This window comes from Pyrgilauda ruficollis, unplaced genomic scaffold (assembly GCF_017590135.1).
Source record: "Pyrgilauda ruficollis isolate IOZ18807 unplaced genomic scaffold, ASM1759013v1 scaffold25, whole genome shotgun sequence".
Classification (NCBI taxonomy): domain Eukaryota; kingdom Metazoa; phylum Chordata; class Aves; order Passeriformes; family Passeridae; genus Pyrgilauda; species Pyrgilauda ruficollis.
Window position 1 is genome coordinate 16,536,333 of NW_024523822.1, and position 18,754 is coordinate 16,555,086.

General features: G+C 37.0%; 1 protein-coding gene across 3 annotated transcripts in view; it reads right to left on the reverse strand.

The window, feature by feature from the left end:
* Positions 1-1,586: 1,586 nt before the first annotated feature.
* Positions 1,587-18,754, reverse strand: part of TAF2 (TATA-box binding protein associated factor 2) — a 58,670-nt gene continuing 41,502 nt past the window's right edge. For 2 of the 3 annotated variants that reach the window (XM_041470710.1, XM_041470709.1), the window contains exons 22-26: positions 18,359-18,468; positions 15,878-16,107; positions 13,135-13,287; positions 12,616-12,721; positions 1,587-2,611 (exon numbers count right to left, since the gene is read on the reverse strand). In XM_041470710.1, the coding sequence (XP_041326644.1) occupies positions 2,346-2,611; positions 12,616-12,721; positions 13,135-13,287; positions 15,878-16,107; positions 18,359-18,468 (865 nt within the window). In that variant the 3' untranslated portion in view covers positions 1,587-2,345. The remainder of the gene's footprint in view (positions 2,612-12,615; positions 12,722-13,134; positions 13,288-15,877; positions 16,108-18,358; positions 18,469-18,754) is intronic. The other variant, XM_041470711.1, reaches the window with a different exon arrangement.

The following is an 18,754-nucleotide window of genomic DNA, read 5'->3' on the forward strand; positions in this document are numbered from 1 at the left end:
TTTTTTTGAATCACATGTGCCATCTGCCAAATTATTCTGATTTCTGAGCACACTCACCAGTTTTTGAACATAGCCTGTCCATTTTGCACCACCTGCAGACCTCAAACTTTGTATTCCATCAAATACACTAATGGATATTCTGAACCAGGAACATGATGCAACCTCAGAAACTGCATTAGAAAAAGTTTTTTCAGATTCTCCTTCTCCCTCTCCTACCTTCCAATTTTCTGTTCACCATATTGTCTCAGCATGTATTTAATAGTTCACTTAGTCATACAGCAAAACCTCTGATGGCAGAATTCCTGTGCTACAGCTCTGCCTCAGTTCTGTGCCTGTATCACTGAACAATAAGTTTTCTCTCAGCCTAAGAGTGTAAATCCACATCTCTGAAAGTAGAAACTACACCAGTCTAAATTATCCATGACCTCATTTTTAAAACATAAACGCATCTGCCTTCAATCTCCCAAACAATGCCAGCTTTCATTGCTTATTAGCCCAGATCTCCCACAAACACCCCTGGCACTGTTACAGCACTGCTTAGCCAAGGGAAAAACACCTCAGAATATTTCCTTTGAGCCATGACTCGCTGTCTCACAAGGAGTGCTGAGCTGAGCTGCACCCACGGTGAGTACCCAAAACACGCTCAGCACCTCATCCAGCCCATGTTTAGGTGCTCCTCTTGCACCTTTAGCTCACCTAAGCTCCAAGAGCTCCCAGTTACTGCTAAAAGGAAACCCAGGTGGGTTTTTTTTGCAAAGCAGCAGATCAGGAGAGGCTGCAGGGTTGCCCAGGGCTGTTGCGTCTGAATCCAGCCCAAACTGGTTCCAAGGGCAACGATTAGCACAACTATCCATACAGTATTAAAAGAATGTGGTGTTTGAATAACAAAGTAAGTACATGCATATTACAAAACACCTGAGCCTATCATCTTTCTAGTCTGCAGATAACTTTTTATTCCAAGAACTACAGGATTCACCAGCAGGTATAGAATATAAAAGTATTTATTAACTTTCATGAAACAGAATATGGCTTAAAAAAAGTCCTATGGGGTCCCTCTTGAACTTTCTCTCTTTGCTCTAAGAAGGAGAATCAGTCTCTCATGAAAATTTGTGAAAATTCATAAAAAAAAATATTTAACCCAAATACAACTATCTTACAAAACGCTATGTGAACTCTGGGCAACAGAAGCTAACTAGTATATGGAAATAAAATACTGCCTCTACACATATAAAGAAATGAACTAAAAAGTGGCAGAGATTATTTATCTCTATTATTAAAACTTTTTTAAAATTATGTTTTTAAATAAAACACTTCCTAAGTGTAAATATTACACTGCATAAAACACAGCTAAAGAAATTTAAATGCATCCATCATTTCAAGTCCCAGACCTAGTTTAATCTACTGATATATTTCTCCTGTGGATTCATGAGCTGATCTTGCTTTCAAACAAACCATCCATTAGGAGGAAATACATATTTTTCAATATTTTAATTTTTAAACTTTTCAGAATTTTTTAAAATTTTAGCAAGCATCTTTCAAAAGCATATTCCAATGTAAGCTTGAAGAAAAAATTCTGCCTCTGTCAAAATAATTCGCAAACTTTATTGGATTTTTAAAAGCCTGATTACAGGACAAAACATGCATTATGCGTTTTGCTAAAATTCCAAAAACAATTGCAGAATTTATTCATATTAAAAGGTTCATATCCATAATAAATACCACCAGCTTAAAAGCAGGCTGGAATTTTTCAAGAGTTTTAGTATCTGAAAAATGCAAATGCTCTACATACTGTTGTTCTTTTAGAAGTCTGACATTATGTTGCAATGGTTAAAGCAAGAAACAGGTCAGCTGAAGACTAAAGAAAATCCCTGTCTTTTGAGGAGATCTACACTTAGTTATACAATACTACTCTGGAAACAGTCTGTCACCAAAGGCTTGGCAATTGGCTTCTGCTTAAAACATACTCTGCCTCTAATGTTCTTCAAAGGTTTAAACCATAATTGATTCTGGCAATACACATGGTAAGCGTGATGTGCAGGGGGTTGCCAGTGGACATGGGGCCCTTACATAAAGGGCTGTTTTCTTTGTTTAAAATGGAAAAAAGAGTGGGAGGTGTGGAGAACAGTGAAATACAAAATGAGTCAGAATCATAAACCATATTTTTTGAATCAGATTTCAACAACCACACATGCAAAAAGAAGGCTTCAAAGGTGGCAGAGCTTCTGAATTGCTATGACAATTCACATATTCTTAGTTCCATAAAAAAAGATAGAAGCTATAGTTATGTACATCCTTCTAAGCACTCCAAGAGTAGTCCAAGTTGAACTCCAGAGAAGTCATCAGTATCAGTCTGAAAGTGATGGGGAACGGATTGATCGTGCACTGGCTGGACTGTTAGAGAAAACAAAGGGATCCTTTTCCTTTTCTTTAGTATCATGTTTATGTTTATGCTTATGCTTATGCTTGTGTTTCTTCTTCTTTTTCTTGTGCTCATGGTGGTGATGGTGATGGTGATCGCTGTGTTTCGAGGAGTTTGATTCTTTGCTAAACACAGAGAGCGGAGCTGCTGAGACAGGGTGCATGTTTATCTCTCCTGAAGATTGTTCCTTACCTGAAAGAAGGGATATGGTGGGATTAGCAAATGTTTAACTTGCATTGTTTCCAAACATAAGGAATTCTGAAATATCAGATAAAGCCTACATCATTTAAATGTAAAACCATGGAACCTGTTACAATGCTTGTGCCATTTAGCTTCAGAGAAGGCTTTGAACATGCCAATAAAGTTCCCACACTACTGACAATTTTTAGAGATGGTCCTTCCTTCCTCAACAGCACAGAAGTGTCCCAGACAATCAGGAACTGTAAAGAGCCCTGAGAAACTTTAAGTCATACTAGCTTCATGAAATTAATTTTTAAATAGAGTAGGAAGGCCACTGTACCCTGAATAATGCAAATACAACTGCTTGTGAAAATTCTGATACAAAGTGCAAGACTGGCATAATAAGGTGCATTTTTGGGATGTGAACTCCTTCGAGTTGGCAGGTAAAGCTCCCCGCAAGAACATACAAACCTTTTGATAGTGGAAAACTAAACTGATTTTTCTAAAAATTGCCTCTTGCAACCAATTTAGCCTATTTGAAAGATTATACAAGGTTTCTTTTCCTAAACAAAACCAAATCCCAATAAAGACAATTATACCATCTTTATCAGGATGTATTTCTCAAGTACACTAGAACGAGTTACATATTGAGCAAGCCTGGTATCTGAACCTGAGGAAGGAGATATGATCCATGACATCTCAATTCAGGAATGACTTTCTCATTCCCTCTTTGGCTAATTTAATATTTCATTATTTCAGACAGACTGCAATAGCTTCAGTAGTAGAGATTAACAGGCATTATTCTAGGGATACCTTTGTTGAAGAGTGGAAACACTTGGAAGGTAGGAACATTCAGATTCTTTTAGGCAGAAATTGAATCAAATCACTCACACTGCAAGGATGCTTTAACAATTACATAAATGTAGAAAACCACCAGATTTTTGAAGGCAACAAATCCTCTAAGTATTACTTAAAATGGAGTTTCTTCATTGCTACTTTAAATATGGAGGTTTCGCCCATTTAGTTTTTGGTAAAAATATCCCAACTAATTAACAAAAATGATATTATTTGTTCCTGTGCAATTATCTTTTTCTGTATATTTGAAAACAGATTTATTTCCCAGTACATCTTTTTGTTGGTTGCTTGTGTAGCTCTAAAGGCAAGAATGATTTGTCTATGGTAATGACTCCTGGAAGTCTAAAGAGACAGTTCCCTGTACTATGAGTATGACAAGCAAGTATTGAGAACAATTTCCATGCAATCTTTTCAGCCTCACCTGAAAGACTGAGGACTGATTAAATCATGCATATATATAGGAAAATTTCTAGATTTTCCTATATACATGCACACATACACGTACAGCTGTTCTGGGTTTTGTTTGTTTATAAATACGTCTGTAAAAAACAAAATCTACATCTGTATGAAGTGTTTAGAAGTCAGAATAGAAACAGAGGTTTTTTTTTGTGAGGATAGTCAATAACTTAATATGGGACATGGTAGAATTTCTACTGTTTGAAGTCTTAAGCAGCAAAATGATGTCTTTCTAGAAATATGTTTGGTCTTAACCACAAGACAGGAATATGGTGCAATATAAAATTCTGTTGAGGTCATGAAGGAAGCTAGTCTGAAGTACAATAGTTTCCTATAAACTTGAAATATATATCTCTAATATAAAACTATTTTAAAAGGCTTTAATTTTTATTTAATCAGAACTAAGCAGCAGTAAGCTCATGTTACCAATGCAAAAATTTATTGTTAGAACTCACAACTTTACTTTTTTATTTATCTTATGGCAGGTAGGAGATGCACACCAATTCCGATTTTCACTTGCTGACTTCAATGTGTACCTACTACCATTTTTTTTACATTGTTGTCTGGAGCTATTCTCAACAACGAAGACAGTGTGCAAGTATATTGCATTTGATGCAAAAATGCTTTACTATGTAACTATTTCCAGTTATATTTTTAAAAGGAATTCTTACCATATCTAAATCTATCCCCATAACCTGAGCTCCCTCTAAAGCATTCACTGTTTGACCACTTTATTTAGCAGCTGCAAGGATACAAAACCAGGCATTAAACAGATGACACAATCGTGAAAAAAGGAGCATATCTGGCTCAGGCCATTAGAAAAGGAAAGGGTGGAGGCTGTATCTCAGAAAATCAAAGCAGGCAGTATTTGATGCTGTTAAAATAGGCTGCAGTAGTTACAGGTGAACTGTGGCAGTGACATAACAGAGCTCCTAGAAACACAGAAATAAAGGTCTTGGCAAAAAGCCTGAAGACCACTGGTTGGTTGTACAGAAACTGTACAAAAGATGACCTAAAGTACTGAAGACACTCTCATGTGTTCTCAAGCTACAGACACATGATACATTAAAATATATATAGCAAACTCAAGTCAACTTAAAATAGAAGAAAACACCCACACAACATGACACAAACTCTGAAAACTTCTAAGCTCCATTAATCCCAAATTGCGGAGTTATTTTTATATGGAAACTAAACCTGTAAGTCTAGACACTACATTTGTAACAACCTCAAACTGAAACTAAGCCTCTGAACTTAAAAAAAAAAATTAGCCAGAACTGGTAAAAAAGACTGGTTAAAGTCAGCAGGGATGATGTAGCGGTAGTGTCAAGTGAAGATGGAGGACGCAACCAAACAGACTCTGCTGACTCTGTTACATGACCTGCCACTTGTGCTAATTTCCTGCAGTTTACTGAACTACCAGCTCTGCTAAGGCAACAGTCTGTATTATCACCTCCTTACTTATTTCAGCTGTGTTATTGAAAAAATCTGTTTGTTAAAGCACTTAAACACCATTGACTGGGGTAAGTTAGGGAGCAAATACAACAGTAGTTGAAACCAACAGGACCAAAGGGGTGGTGGTGACCACCTAGAGAGGCAGAAGGTCTTCAGGAAAGGGAGAAATGGGATCCAACTGCAACTCAAGAGTTACTGACACTTAAGGAGGCAGTAAACATTGGTAATATGGAGAAGACCTCAGTAAGAAATGAAAGAATGACATTACAAAAAATCTGCTTCTACTGAGCCAGCAATAGGAGTACACACACCATTTCTTCATAGAGTCACACCGTTGACTCTAGGCTCTTGGGTTTTTGAATGCAAAAATAAAAGCTATCCAGAAAATTTCCTCCTACTGTTAAAGAGTGCTTTGAAATCAAAAATCAAATATATTGATCCTGCATGATGACTCCAAAAGACTGATCGCAAACTACTGAACTCAGTTGTGTGCCAAAATGGACAGAGCTACAAAAGCTCGATCAAAAATGTTACAGATGCATAAAATTCAGTGTTGAACCTACAGAACCTTTTTCTTCTTCCTTTTAATTTAAGTAAGCCTATGCCAGGAACATGGCAAGTGTAGTTAAGGAAAATAAGGCTAAATAGAAATTGCCTCACAGGGCAGTATAATCATCCTTTTATCAACAGGGGAAGCAAGACTGATGCGAAGAGGAACAGAGCACTCCCTCTTCCTGCAAGGAACCCACTTCTTCCTGGCACAGAGAGCAGGACTGAAACTCGGGTTTCACAAAACACAGAAACACACAATAAGTGGAGGGCCAACCCAGGAGCTGCTTCTGAAGTGGTTAGTAGCATTCCTTGGAAGAAAATGTGCATACATGTTTCTATCCACATGGATCTCCTCCTGTTTAGGATGTGGAGATTCCAATGTAATTGTTGGCTTTGTGGTGTTCCAGCTAGCTGGGTAGGTGCTTAAAATTAGACAGGATTATGGTCCCACGGGGGAAAGATCAGAATATTTGTGTACCATTTGCCCCAGGGACAAATAAAAATGCTGTAGGTGTTGTGAGAGAGAATAAAATATCAAAACATAGATCTTGTAGCTTAGTTTCAAAATTAAAGGGATTTGGATCCTGATAAGCTTTAAAGTAACATTTGCTGTCATAACAGAAATTGCTGTCAGATAATTCTAACACCCTGTTCACTTAAGTTTTAGTGCTCATTGGTGCATTAATATTGAACTATATTGTTGGGTAGTGTTTCACCTATTTTTCTCATGTTTTGTTTTTGAAATTTTACAGTTTGAAAACCTGTACCTTGAGACTTTAACATGCGAACAGGCTTTTGTGAGACCTTTCATATGGTCCCCCCTATGCTTCTGATTTTGTGTGAAGAGAGTGGGATGCCACAAATTTACAGGCTCTATTTCTTCACATGGCCAATGAATGCAAAACAGTTGGCTGATACAGGATTTTTACAAACTGACACTTCTTTGAAACTGCTCCATTTGCACCCTAATTTACTGAAACATCAGAGAGGGAGGGAGAAGACAAGTTCACAAATCATAGCAAAGTCTGAAGCCCATGGGTCCTGAGGACAGGCTGGTGCTGCAGCACCAGACAGGAACAGGCTTTGGGAAGAGGGGGACGTCAATACAACCACACAAGCACTTCACGTGTCTCTCCCAGAACCCAGAGAAAGCTCACCAATGAGAAAGTTAATGCACTCTCTTTCCAGAGCAGTTGACCTGCATCTCTGGCTAGCATTTTCTCTAAGGAGAAAACATTCAGAAAATGGAAAATACCATAAAAACATTTTCAAAATTACCCTGTTTTTCCTTATTTTTTTTCTTTTCTTTTTAGTGTTACTCTGGAAATGTCCAAGACACGCTATTTTTTAATTTAATGCTGTGTTTATGCATCTGTTGAAGCACCAACAAAGTACATAGAAAATGTTACCAAGCATAAATGATTTCAGGTTTCCAGAATGCAGTGTCCTGTAATTAGTCTAAAGAACCAGAATTTTCAAATTATACATCTCTGAAAAAGGTTATCAATTTTCTCTCTAGAAGAGGGCTCTTTTAAGGTCCATGGGACAAAAATTAAAGCTTGAGGGTGAAAAACAAAGGTCTAGTTAAAAAAATAAAACCAGCCAAAAGTTTTCTGAAGATATGCTAAGCAAATCAGTTAATTTGGAACCAACATAAACATTTGAATTAGTTCAAATTTACAGATTCATTTGACTTCAATTTTTTAGTGGGATCTAAAACCAGATAGACAATTTCTTATACCTATACCGAAGGTAAAACTAAAATATCGTATAGACAAGTTGGTGTTTTAACTAAAATACAGTTTTTACTGGTAAAAAGTTTGATTTCCTGATCTGACTTTCATTTAACAACTATATTGCCTTATACTTACACTAAAATAATATCTTAACTGTAGTGTTATTTTTACTATTTTTATTTTAGCATTCTGGAACACTCTAGTGAACTCCCTGTTTTTGAAAGAAAGAACATCTAAATCAGGAAGCCAATTCAGAATACTTTGTGTGCCTTCATCAGTTTCAGATAGTTCACTTGAAAACTTGCTGGCCTTATTCGTTCTCTAGATTTGAAAGTGATTAGTTGTTTTCTCAGAGACAGTCACAGCTACAATATTGCAGTGTTTTTATTAAATCATGGAGTTGACACACTGCAGCCATACACTGATGCAATTCTCATTTCTGTTGTTACTATCTGCAGGGTTTGTGTTTTTATTGAAGCTGCTTTTTTTAGAGTAAAGAACTGGAAAACACCATTCCTTGTGAAGTGTACTATTAACCACATACTATTTCAGTGAGGCAAATTTATCTACCAACCTCAAAGCCTATGAGCTACCACTTTGGAAACAGTTATATCTTGAGTAATAAAGTGTAACAGATACTGTACTAATATTAAATGCAATTAAAAGGCATTCTATCAGAACAGTTGTAACAACTTTTACCTCCTTAGAAAGTAAAGCAAAAAAGCCATCAGTGTCAGTGGTGTCCTCAAATCCAAGAAGTGTTCATTCATATATTTGTCTGTGTGCTGCTGTTTTCATAGCACTTTTTGGTAGAGAGCCACTAAAGGGTGGACTTTGAGGTACTGGTGCACTTTCAGCTAACTGCAGAGGACTGTGTTTCTCACACAGTTTGGACTGAATTCCTATTTACTTCTGCATCCAAACTCCAGATGCAGTGATTTGCACCTCAGGCTTGGATCTGCTGCTGTAAATGTGCTGTTTAAACATAATAACTACAGTAGTTTACCTCTACACTTTACTGTAGCGTATGCAGTATGTCCAGTTTCAAAATGTTTCAGAAAAAAGTCAATCCAGATAAACCATAATTTCCTGAAAGTGCAGTAACTGTGATAAACAAGACCACAATCTGATCAACATTATGACTGTGGTCTAGACCTCCAAAGTTTCATCTACACTGTAAACAGAGCAACCACAAAGTCAGCAGCAGCAATTTCCAATTTGACTATCCTGGAAAACTGCAAAAGAATTAACAGAATGGCCAAGGAATCTGTTATATCTGAGTCTGAATGCTCAGGATGTCCTCAAAGCCCAATGACCCTGAATACCATCAGAAAAAGAACTGCCAGTGCACTAAGACAACATCACAGTATTTTATTTTTCTTTCCTTTGCAGAAATAAAGAGAGAATTGGATGCTGCTTTTTATCAACTTTCAAACCATCAAAACTAGTCGGAAAAAGTTCAATTAAGTGTTCATCAGTGATGAGCTATTATGACATGTAACTTCACTGGCAGATCATCCAGCCTACAGCCAGGCATTTATTTTGGAAGCAGAAGAGACCAGGCCCATCAATAACCACTGACAGATACAGCAGAACCTTTTAAAGGTTACTTCTGACATACTGTACTTTCAGCTGAGTGAAACATTAAAGAAGTGTACCTTTATCTGATTTCACTGAAGTCAACAAAGCAAGACGAGTCACCTTGCAGCCCGAGAGATCAAATCTGTTGCTTACAGAAAATCTCATCTTGAAAGTCTTTTATCTTAAGATTTAAGTGAAGGGAGTGCTCCTAACATTCTTGATGATTAATAGCAAATAAAATCTGTTCTCACATTAGAAATGTAACCTTGCACAGCCTTGGAGGTTCAAAGGAGGCTACCAAGATTCTAGCCCTAAGGGCAGATGAGTAATCATCACAACAGCATTCTTTAGACAATTCACAACTAATGTTTTGTAATTTCTTGATAAAATTATTAGATTCCCCTACAACTGCCAGAGTCCACAGTTTTACTATCATAGTCAGGATGCTTTAGTAGGATTTAAACAAATGATTTTGTGTATGAACGGGGACAGGTGCTATAATTATAACACTGAAACCTGCAATCCAGCATGTGTTGCATTAGAAAACTTTTTGTTATTGTCTCAGCCATAACTTTTCACATTCATGGGCAGAACCATGCAAAAACATTCTCACCCTCACTCCCCCACCCCCAACTTCTAAAGGAAAATAATATTTTCCTGTTATTAGGGGGGTTACATCAACTTGACCAAATCCAAATGATCATTTGGGGTGGTCTGGGAAATGGAAAAAAAACAACAACCCAACAATCCAGAAAAAAACCACAGATACTACAGGACCCAATGTGAACTTATTCCTGGCAGCTGCTTTTCACATGCTGTGTTCAGCTGATGACCTAACACTTCATGTGACACATAGGGACAGAGCCCACAGCTGGGGAAGGAAAACTGCGGGTGGACTAAGAGCTCACTCCTTCCAAGTAGGAGCCAGAACTGAGGCAGATTTACTAACAAGACACTGAGGCCATTTCAGAACCTCCAGTCAATCTATTTCACAATAATCACTCCCTGAAATGCACTCATCCTCCATCACTGTTGTAAAACCTCACAGGCCCTGGCATTCCTTTGTAAACCAGAGCACTCCTATGTGTGAACAATTTTATTTAAGTATGCTTTTATCTTTCCTGGTCTGTTTCTTCTCAGCAGTATACCATTTCCTAAAGATTGAACTATCTTTATTTACTCAGTCTGTAATTCATACATCTCTGCTTCTAAGAAAAATGCCATGAATAAGAAACAGGTGAAATTTTAGTAGCAAAAAATATGTGAAGTGGAACTGTTTCTAACCACACAAACAAAAAAAGAATAAAATAATCTGAAGTGTTTCAAAATAATGCTTTTCAAAGGCTTACTATTTAAAATGAATTCTGGTGCAAAACCTGGCATTTGTCTCATTTATTACCTAGGAAAGAAAATGTATTACAGTGTGCTGAATGTCTAAACAACAGAGATGAGAAAGTCATTGAGGACACAAGTGAGACTTGAAGCAGCTTGTGTCTGCTGTGGGTCTATAAAAGCAGCAGTTAAGTGGCCACTGCTCCACTCTTGGTCAGACTTCACCCGTCCTGACCCCCAGCACAAACAACAGTCCCGGAGCACAGAGCTGGCGCGCAGAGGCTCCCCATAGTCCTATCTGTGACGTACTTGGCAGAGCTCTCTTTATGACTTTATATTCCATAGAGTGTGTAAATCTAGTGAAAAAGTGTTGCAAAACATCATGTAAGAGTTATAAATACTAATCCTCAGCAGATCAGCTTTGCACTTGCATGCCCTGGATGCATCACTATTTGCCATACAGAAAATGTGATGGTTGACCATAACATCGAGAACAAAATTCAAAGCAGCTCTGAGAAGTTTAAACTAAAGCTTTGCAGATATAGGCTCCTAAGTTCATGAGAGTAACCTATATGCAGCCTGCTCCTTTACCCTGTTCAATTAAGTCAAAAAGCTGTGGGTTTTGCTACTCTAGATACCTAACAGCAAAGCTGTCCTGGTGGAGTTAGCTGTAGACACACATCATTAACTGAAGGCCATCTGGAATCCAGAAACTAGACCTCCCTGTGTTTTAATGTCCCCATATGACCTTAATTTCTTAGCTGAGAAGAGACACCAGTTACCTTTTATTAAAAAAAAAAAAAAAAAAAGAAAAAGAATAAACTGCCTTAGTGGCTAGAGCATCTGGCAAGGAAGGAAAAATGTTACACCCAAGGCTCATAAAGGAGTATGAGCGTCCAGCTTCAGCACCACTGGCACCAAGGCACCAGCCTCAGCAGGATCCTCAGGGCAGCAGCATCCACCAGCCCTTCTCTCAAATGGGGCCACTAAACTGCCTGGTCACAGAGAAAGCACCTGTCAGCATAGCTCAGGACCTAGGGCAACTCAAGATGGAACCAACATTCCAGATTGTGCTGCTAAGGTCAATTTCTGCTTTACACTAGGCAGTCACTGGATAAAAACAGAAAAACAAGCAAGAGGGTAATTACCCTGAAATCTAAAGCCAAAAACTTCACTTTTACACAACACAGTACTGCAATCTTAAAATCTTGTTCTGAATCTGTATGGAAGATCCCTCAAAATGCTTGGTACATTGTCACATGACCTCAGCTTTGTTCCACTGGCACATTCTGGAACTGAACTTCAGACACGTTATTAAAACATTTTGAGAAAATGAGACAAACTGCCAAATTTCTTGGCTAGTGACAGAAAAACAAAGAAGGTGGAAGTTCAACCTGTTTTAAAGTTTCTAAGAAACACTATGCCTTGAGAATAATTTTGTCAAGTATTGTATAAAAAAAAGATACTAAGAGAAGTAGTAAAAGTAAGGAAGTGCTTGAAATGAAACAATTTTACTCACAGATGCAATCCTTTCAACTTTAGAAAGTCCTTCTAAATATCTTTGAGGCTTTAACATTTGCTAATGTTAAGTTACAAATCATTAATATTTGAGGGTTTTTTTTTTTTTTACCTGAGGAGTCTTGCTATTTTTTAACTTTCAAAATTGTAATTTTTAAATTACACCAATGGCAAAACAAGTTTTACCTAATTGCTTATGGGATTCTGCTTAAACTTTGTGCTCTTCTATTCATTCCTTAGCTTTTCACTTTCATAAGCATGATTTTACTTGTCTTACTTAGATATGTGTCTAAATAATACATATGTATTACTAAGATATGTGTCTAAAAATACACATGTATACATTTATCTATGCATCTGTTTAAATCTAAAGAAATGTTCTTATGCACCCCTTCTGCAGCTCCTGGAATTCCAGTAACATTTAACACGTACCAACACTTCATGTATGGAAATAAGCAGTAGCAAAAACACACCTCACAGCTCAAGTAGTTTAAAAAAATACAACCACCTTGCCTGTAAACTTACTCATACCTGGTGTGGATGGTCTCTCCAGCATATTCAAATGATGATAAATGAAGGCTTGGCTGTCATGAACTGTGTCCATATCAATTTCCTCTTCCTCTTGAGAGTTTGAGAACTAAGATATCGGGAAAAAAAATAAGCAGATGCTAATAACTCATAAAAACATTACTAAACAAAATTTAAAATATTTTCTTTTTGAGGTAAACTGGGGGTGAGAGGGAAAGGAAGTGATATCTACCACTGCAAATGAATAAAAATTCAATAAAATTAAAAAGGGTCAGTGTCTTTCCTTCTTTCTAATTTACTGTGAAGCTGTGTGAACAAGAGCATTATCTGTCAACTTTAGCCCTTGCCAGCCAATAAAGAATCTGATAGGAAATGATTTTGCCAAAGTAAGCATAACAACTGCTGTACATGTATACACAGCATGCCTTTTGTTTCAACACAGCTTCAAGGGAAGCCAGCAGACGCCACTGCTGTTATTCTGAACACCCTACACATTGTGCAAGTTGAATTTCCATTTCTTACTCTGATTTTGAGTTTGACTTTACTGTCTTCATTCTTCTCTAGTATTTGCCCTGGCTCCAATGGAGACCCGAGTGGCATATCAGCCTTCCTCTTCACCCCCTGCTGATGACCAGAAATGCTGGATGCTGTTTCCTTAATAAGATGATCATCCTCCTGAAGCAGCATTAAAAGACCAAAATTAGAAGATAGCAAGATCCATGTTTCAGAGAAAGCGACCTGATACCTGAAAAATCTTCTGAGTAAAGTGGGTGATTTGAACAAAGTTTTCTCTGTAGTTCTGGCAAGAAGCATTTTCTAAAACCCTGCATGGATTTGTGCCAACCACTCCTACAAACATAGTTTCTCTTTACTTCTATCCCTGCTCCCTCTGCATATCTAGCATTGGCATCTTTTCTGTCGCTTCTCACAATCATGGTACTGTTGGTGTGCAACAACATTTGCTGCCTCTGAATAGCCTGTCTATAAATCTGTGCCTTGTAGACTCTCCTCAGGAAAAATCTCAGTTGAAAAACTGTGATAGCCTCTGATCTACACATGGGATTTAGCTAAATCTTCTTTTAGTTTGTTTTAAAGGCTAAAGTTTACTTAGTACAAATCATAATGAGTACTTATAATTTTTTTCTTTATTTTACAACAATATTTATTAAAAAATAATAAATCTGTTTTGTAAATTACTGCTTAGATTATAAAAAGAACAAGGTCAAAGAAACAGAAAAATAGGAGAGTCTCCTAAGTTACACATTATAGTAATAAAAACAGGAGATAGGTGTTTCAACAAGTCCAACAGACAAAATTTAGAAGGGAAAATAAAGCATCACAGAAGCAAACATAATTCAAAGCTCACTAAAAACTATAAAAGGCATATATACCATATACTCTCAAGGGCATATACTGTTCCCCTGAAGTGCTCTTCTTCCATCCTACAAAGGGCACTTTAGCCCCACAAACTCTCGCCCTGAACAATTCAAGATCCGTTTTATGAAGTGAGTAACTTCAATCATCCTCAGCAGCTTCAGTGGCACTACTGTATCAGTACTGATTTTAACATGTTTATGCTCTCAATGTATGTCTACTTTAAAGAATCTAGTTAATCTGATATATTCTATCACCTGTTTACTCTTTTTTCCCCTCAAATATGCAGTTCCCTTTTTCATCTCTATTACTTTGTCCAAGGCATTGCTATTGTGAAACACTTCTGGATTAACTTCGTCTGACATAAGAGGCAGTCTTTGTTTGATACTTTGTTTGATACTTTGTTTGAAAATCAGTTCCCCAAGTTTTGGGGAAGTTACAGTGAAAATGGTAACCTTAAGGTAAGAGGTAGGAGAATGAAGATGAGGAATAGGAGAAGATACAAGGGATGAAGTACAAACTGAGGCTTATACCAGTGCTGTATTTCCACACCAGTGCAAGCCAGTACGCTGCTAAATGAAGCAGCCTCAGCCACACACGGTTCTGTCCTGGGGTGCCACAAACATTTTTACAACTACGTGACAAACTGGCTCAGGAAACTGAAATATCTGTTCATAAAAATCTGTTCAACCAGATCTTCCCTGATTCAGCTCACTCTTGCAGCAAACACTACTATGCTAGCACAAGGTAGAGGACAGTTTAGGAAGAGTTAAGAGGAAATCTTTCGGTAGTCTGGCTGCAAAAAACGTTTGGGTGTTCACTGAACCGCAGCCTAAAAATCTGGCAACAAAATGCGCCCTGCTATTTAATTCTAATGATTAGGTGCAGCAAATTAGGACTTATTACATGCTCTGTAAATATGCAGGACAGGTCTAACAATATCTGACTCTACCAGCACTTTCTCCCCCTGCTGGAAAGGGCCTGCAGGGTACTGTTAATTAGTACTCAGCATACTTTTCAATACAAACTATTTAGACATTGACTATGGGACTGATAAAGTAAGAGTAAACCATCCTATTCAAAAGGGTGGAAAGAGTTTCAAACATGCTAATCACACACTGGTTTTGGAATTGTTAAGAAAAAATCACTTCTTATTTCCATGTTGATTTATTTCCCCCTCTCACAATTAAATTTGTCCAACAAAAATACTTGGTCTTGCAGCAGTGGCAGTTATTCTTGAGGAAAGTATGACCTTAATAGTTTATAAAAATTTATTTTCTAACTATGCAATGGAATGTGTGTTAGGACTGAAGCCTTCAAATCCAGAAAGATACCAAACTGAATGTATGCCATTCTTCAGAAGTTGTTACAAATCCTTCAGAGCACAATACCAAAATGTCAGATTCAAATGCTCAATGCAGATGTGTTAAAATTTCAACTTTCACATCACTTTAAGTTGTTTAAAATGAGGAGTATCTATGTATTTTAAGATGGAACAGATTTACTGATAAAAGGTTTTGTTTTGGAAAAGTGGATAACTTGCCTATAAGAAACAGTCTCATGAAAAAAGCTTTCACCACAGCATCAAACATTTCTGTGAATCACTTCATATCTCATAAGCAATATATAAAGTTTCATAAAGAACAGAAATGATGAGACTAGAAAAAAAAACAAGTAAAAAGCTTACATATGCAATGCAAAACAGTTAAAAAATGTCCAAAAAGTCATGGTATACACCAGCTTTTCAAGTGGACAGAATAAAGAGCAATGAGGTCAGAAGGTAGCTTAAGTAAAGCATGAGATGCTTGAACACAATACAAAATTAAATCAGCAACCCATGCAAGAACTCTGAGCCAGCTGAATAGGATGGATGCAGATAGTTTGTGCTTACGGTGTTCTGAAATCCCACTGGCTGCCCATGATTGTTAGAACTGTTCACAGGTTCCTGATTATTTGCAACTGATTCAGGGATAATCGTTGGATTGAGTACAGCCTTCTTTTCTTTCAGGTTAAGAACAAGTCCAAGCTCTGGTAATGGTAAACAGGAAGGTCTGCTGAGGCCAAAGAGTGTGAAATAGAGGTCCACAGCACCACATCGTAATCTCCAGTCATGTGAAGTTCCTAAAATACAAGAGAGATTGTTAATACAGAGATAAAATCTTCTCCTCTCCCACAAATATAACAGCTTAAGTAATCCAGGCCCACCAGAGTATGACATTTTCTGTGCTTAAGATACACTTCCTTCAATATCCCTGCCTCTTATTAGCTCTTACTCACTTGCTTTCTTTTTAAACTTTCCTGTTTAAAAGGAAGGCTTTAAGTTTCGTGGGTTGTAAGTTAGACATGTTTAGTAGAACAGGACTGGAAAAGTAAATGCTGTAATAACATAATGAAAAATAGAAGAAAAATAACCACACCCATATGCCTTTCTTTTTCAAGCTGCACTCTTAAGTTTTTCTACTGGACAAGTAAATAGAAGACTTTATTACCAAACTGGCTTCCTGTATCAATGGATTTGTTGCATTTGCCTATGTATTCCACAAAATATTGTAAGAGCTTTAAGCATGACTAAGATTTTTACTCTCTGGAAACCGCACTGATAAAGAGAAATGCACAAGCATGCTTTTTAACATCATTACAACATCATGAACTTCACTGAATACTCAATACTTTAATTTGTATTCATACTCAAAGTATGTATTCTTACTGCACAAAGCAATGCTTTATTTTTTTATTGTTTTTCACTACAAACTGTGTACTGCTTTATATCTTTACACACAAATGGTCTAAGCACGTTTGGCACCAATCACAACAGAAAGACATTTAACATCTGGTGCAATGCTGCAAGTACAGCAGTTCTGGTGTTAACTCAGCCCAGCTCTTGACTGATTGCAAGTTTATTGAACATATTGTTCCCCAGCAGGAATTGAACTATATCTGGTAAACAAGACACAGATGTGCCAACTGCCATATTAATGTGGCTGTGCAAGACTTAGCACAAAATAAAATCACAAGAACTATCCCTGTAAATAGTAGTTTTATGGGGCCAAAATAGTGTTTGGAGTAAGCTTAGCTTGCCCTTACCAGTTACAAACTACCAGCTACACATACCCAGTTACAAATGAAAGCAACATTAATATTAATCTGGACATTTCTAACCTTAAAATACCCTCACGGAATGACACATTCAAAAATATTAATTTTAGAACTACTATGATATTATCAATTTAATTCAGATGTACACAGCAAAAAACCCATTACATATACCAATCAGAGTCTGTTCTCTATTACATGTGCTTATGTTAAATGAAAGCAAATCATGATTCTACAATCGTGCACTTTTAAACCTGGCTACTAGCTTGTCACACATAAACAATTTTTTTCAAGGCACTCTGGAATGCCACAGTTATCCCTTACAGAAAATTAAGTGAAACATTATGTCATCTTGAGGCATAGAAATTTAGGTGCTTAAAGACCCATGAACCTTAATAAGCATGTATACCCTATTTGTTACTTGCAAAAAGAAGCAATGCTTGTAACACTGCACACACTCTTCTCTCATGAAAAAGCAAAAACAAATTCTCTGATGGGAACATCAAAATTGTTTATTTTCTGTGTCTGACCCTTGGCAATTCCTATGAAACTGAACTACTAGTAGTCTCCCCACTTCAACCCCTGGAGTGTAGCTGTAAACTTTTAAACACTGAATATAATGACACACAGAGAACAGAAAGCCTGCAATGACCTAAAAATGCTATATAAATGTTTATATGTAATCTATGTGGTAATGTGCCAGATGTTAAAGGGCACTTTGTCAGGACTGGATAAAACTGCTTCAGCAATGAAGAACAGGTCAATGGTAAAGATGCAAGCCCTTCTCTCACTAGGATCTTTCCTAATCTCACAAGGCAAACTGAGTTTTAGGCCTATAATGCACCTCTAAAAATCTCATTTAAATTATCTATATCAATGCTGTCCTCTCATATTCCCAGAGAGTTTAGAAAAAGAGGACAAAAAGAGACCATCTAAAGTAAAGCAACCTCTAAGTGTAACACAGACACCATTATTTGAGGAAACACTTGCTTTGAACAATTTTGAACATTCAAAGTATGATTCTGTGCAGAAGAACATCAAAGCACACTACGTCAGTAACCAGAATAATTAAAAACTAGGTTTGGTAGCCTATGTCACTAAGAGTGTTCTGGAAGCACAGAGATGATATTCAGCTTCTGAGACTGGGTTTTCAATTTCTAACTACTGAAACTAAGAGAGCTCTTGGCATATTCTGAAGCAAGTTTTTAATACTTATTTCAAAAAACCTCACAATAAAACTCTAACACAACAAAACAACAAACAAATAAAAAAACTTAACCTGAATTCATCAGTTTCCAAAGCTGATCTACCAAAGCTTCATTACATAAGGGGGACTCCATATTCTTGGTGAAAGGTGGATTCTTAGTCAGCATATCCAAAATCTTATGCCTGAAATAAAAATAATCTTTATTAAATGCAAAAGAAAAACCGTAAGGATACAAAGTCTGTTCAGTTTGCAATATTCTTACAAACTTACAGGATTACGTCCCAATTTTTAACCAATGTTTTATGCCTTCTTTCTTCTTCCTTCTCTTCACAATATGCATTAGACACACATTTACCATCAGCAGTATAACTTAGAGATAAAAAGTAAGGTGCAAAGCAGTAGGATGTTTTTAGACACAGTTGTTAACAGTTGTAGACTACATTAAGCTCTTCTGTTTAGTCATTATCC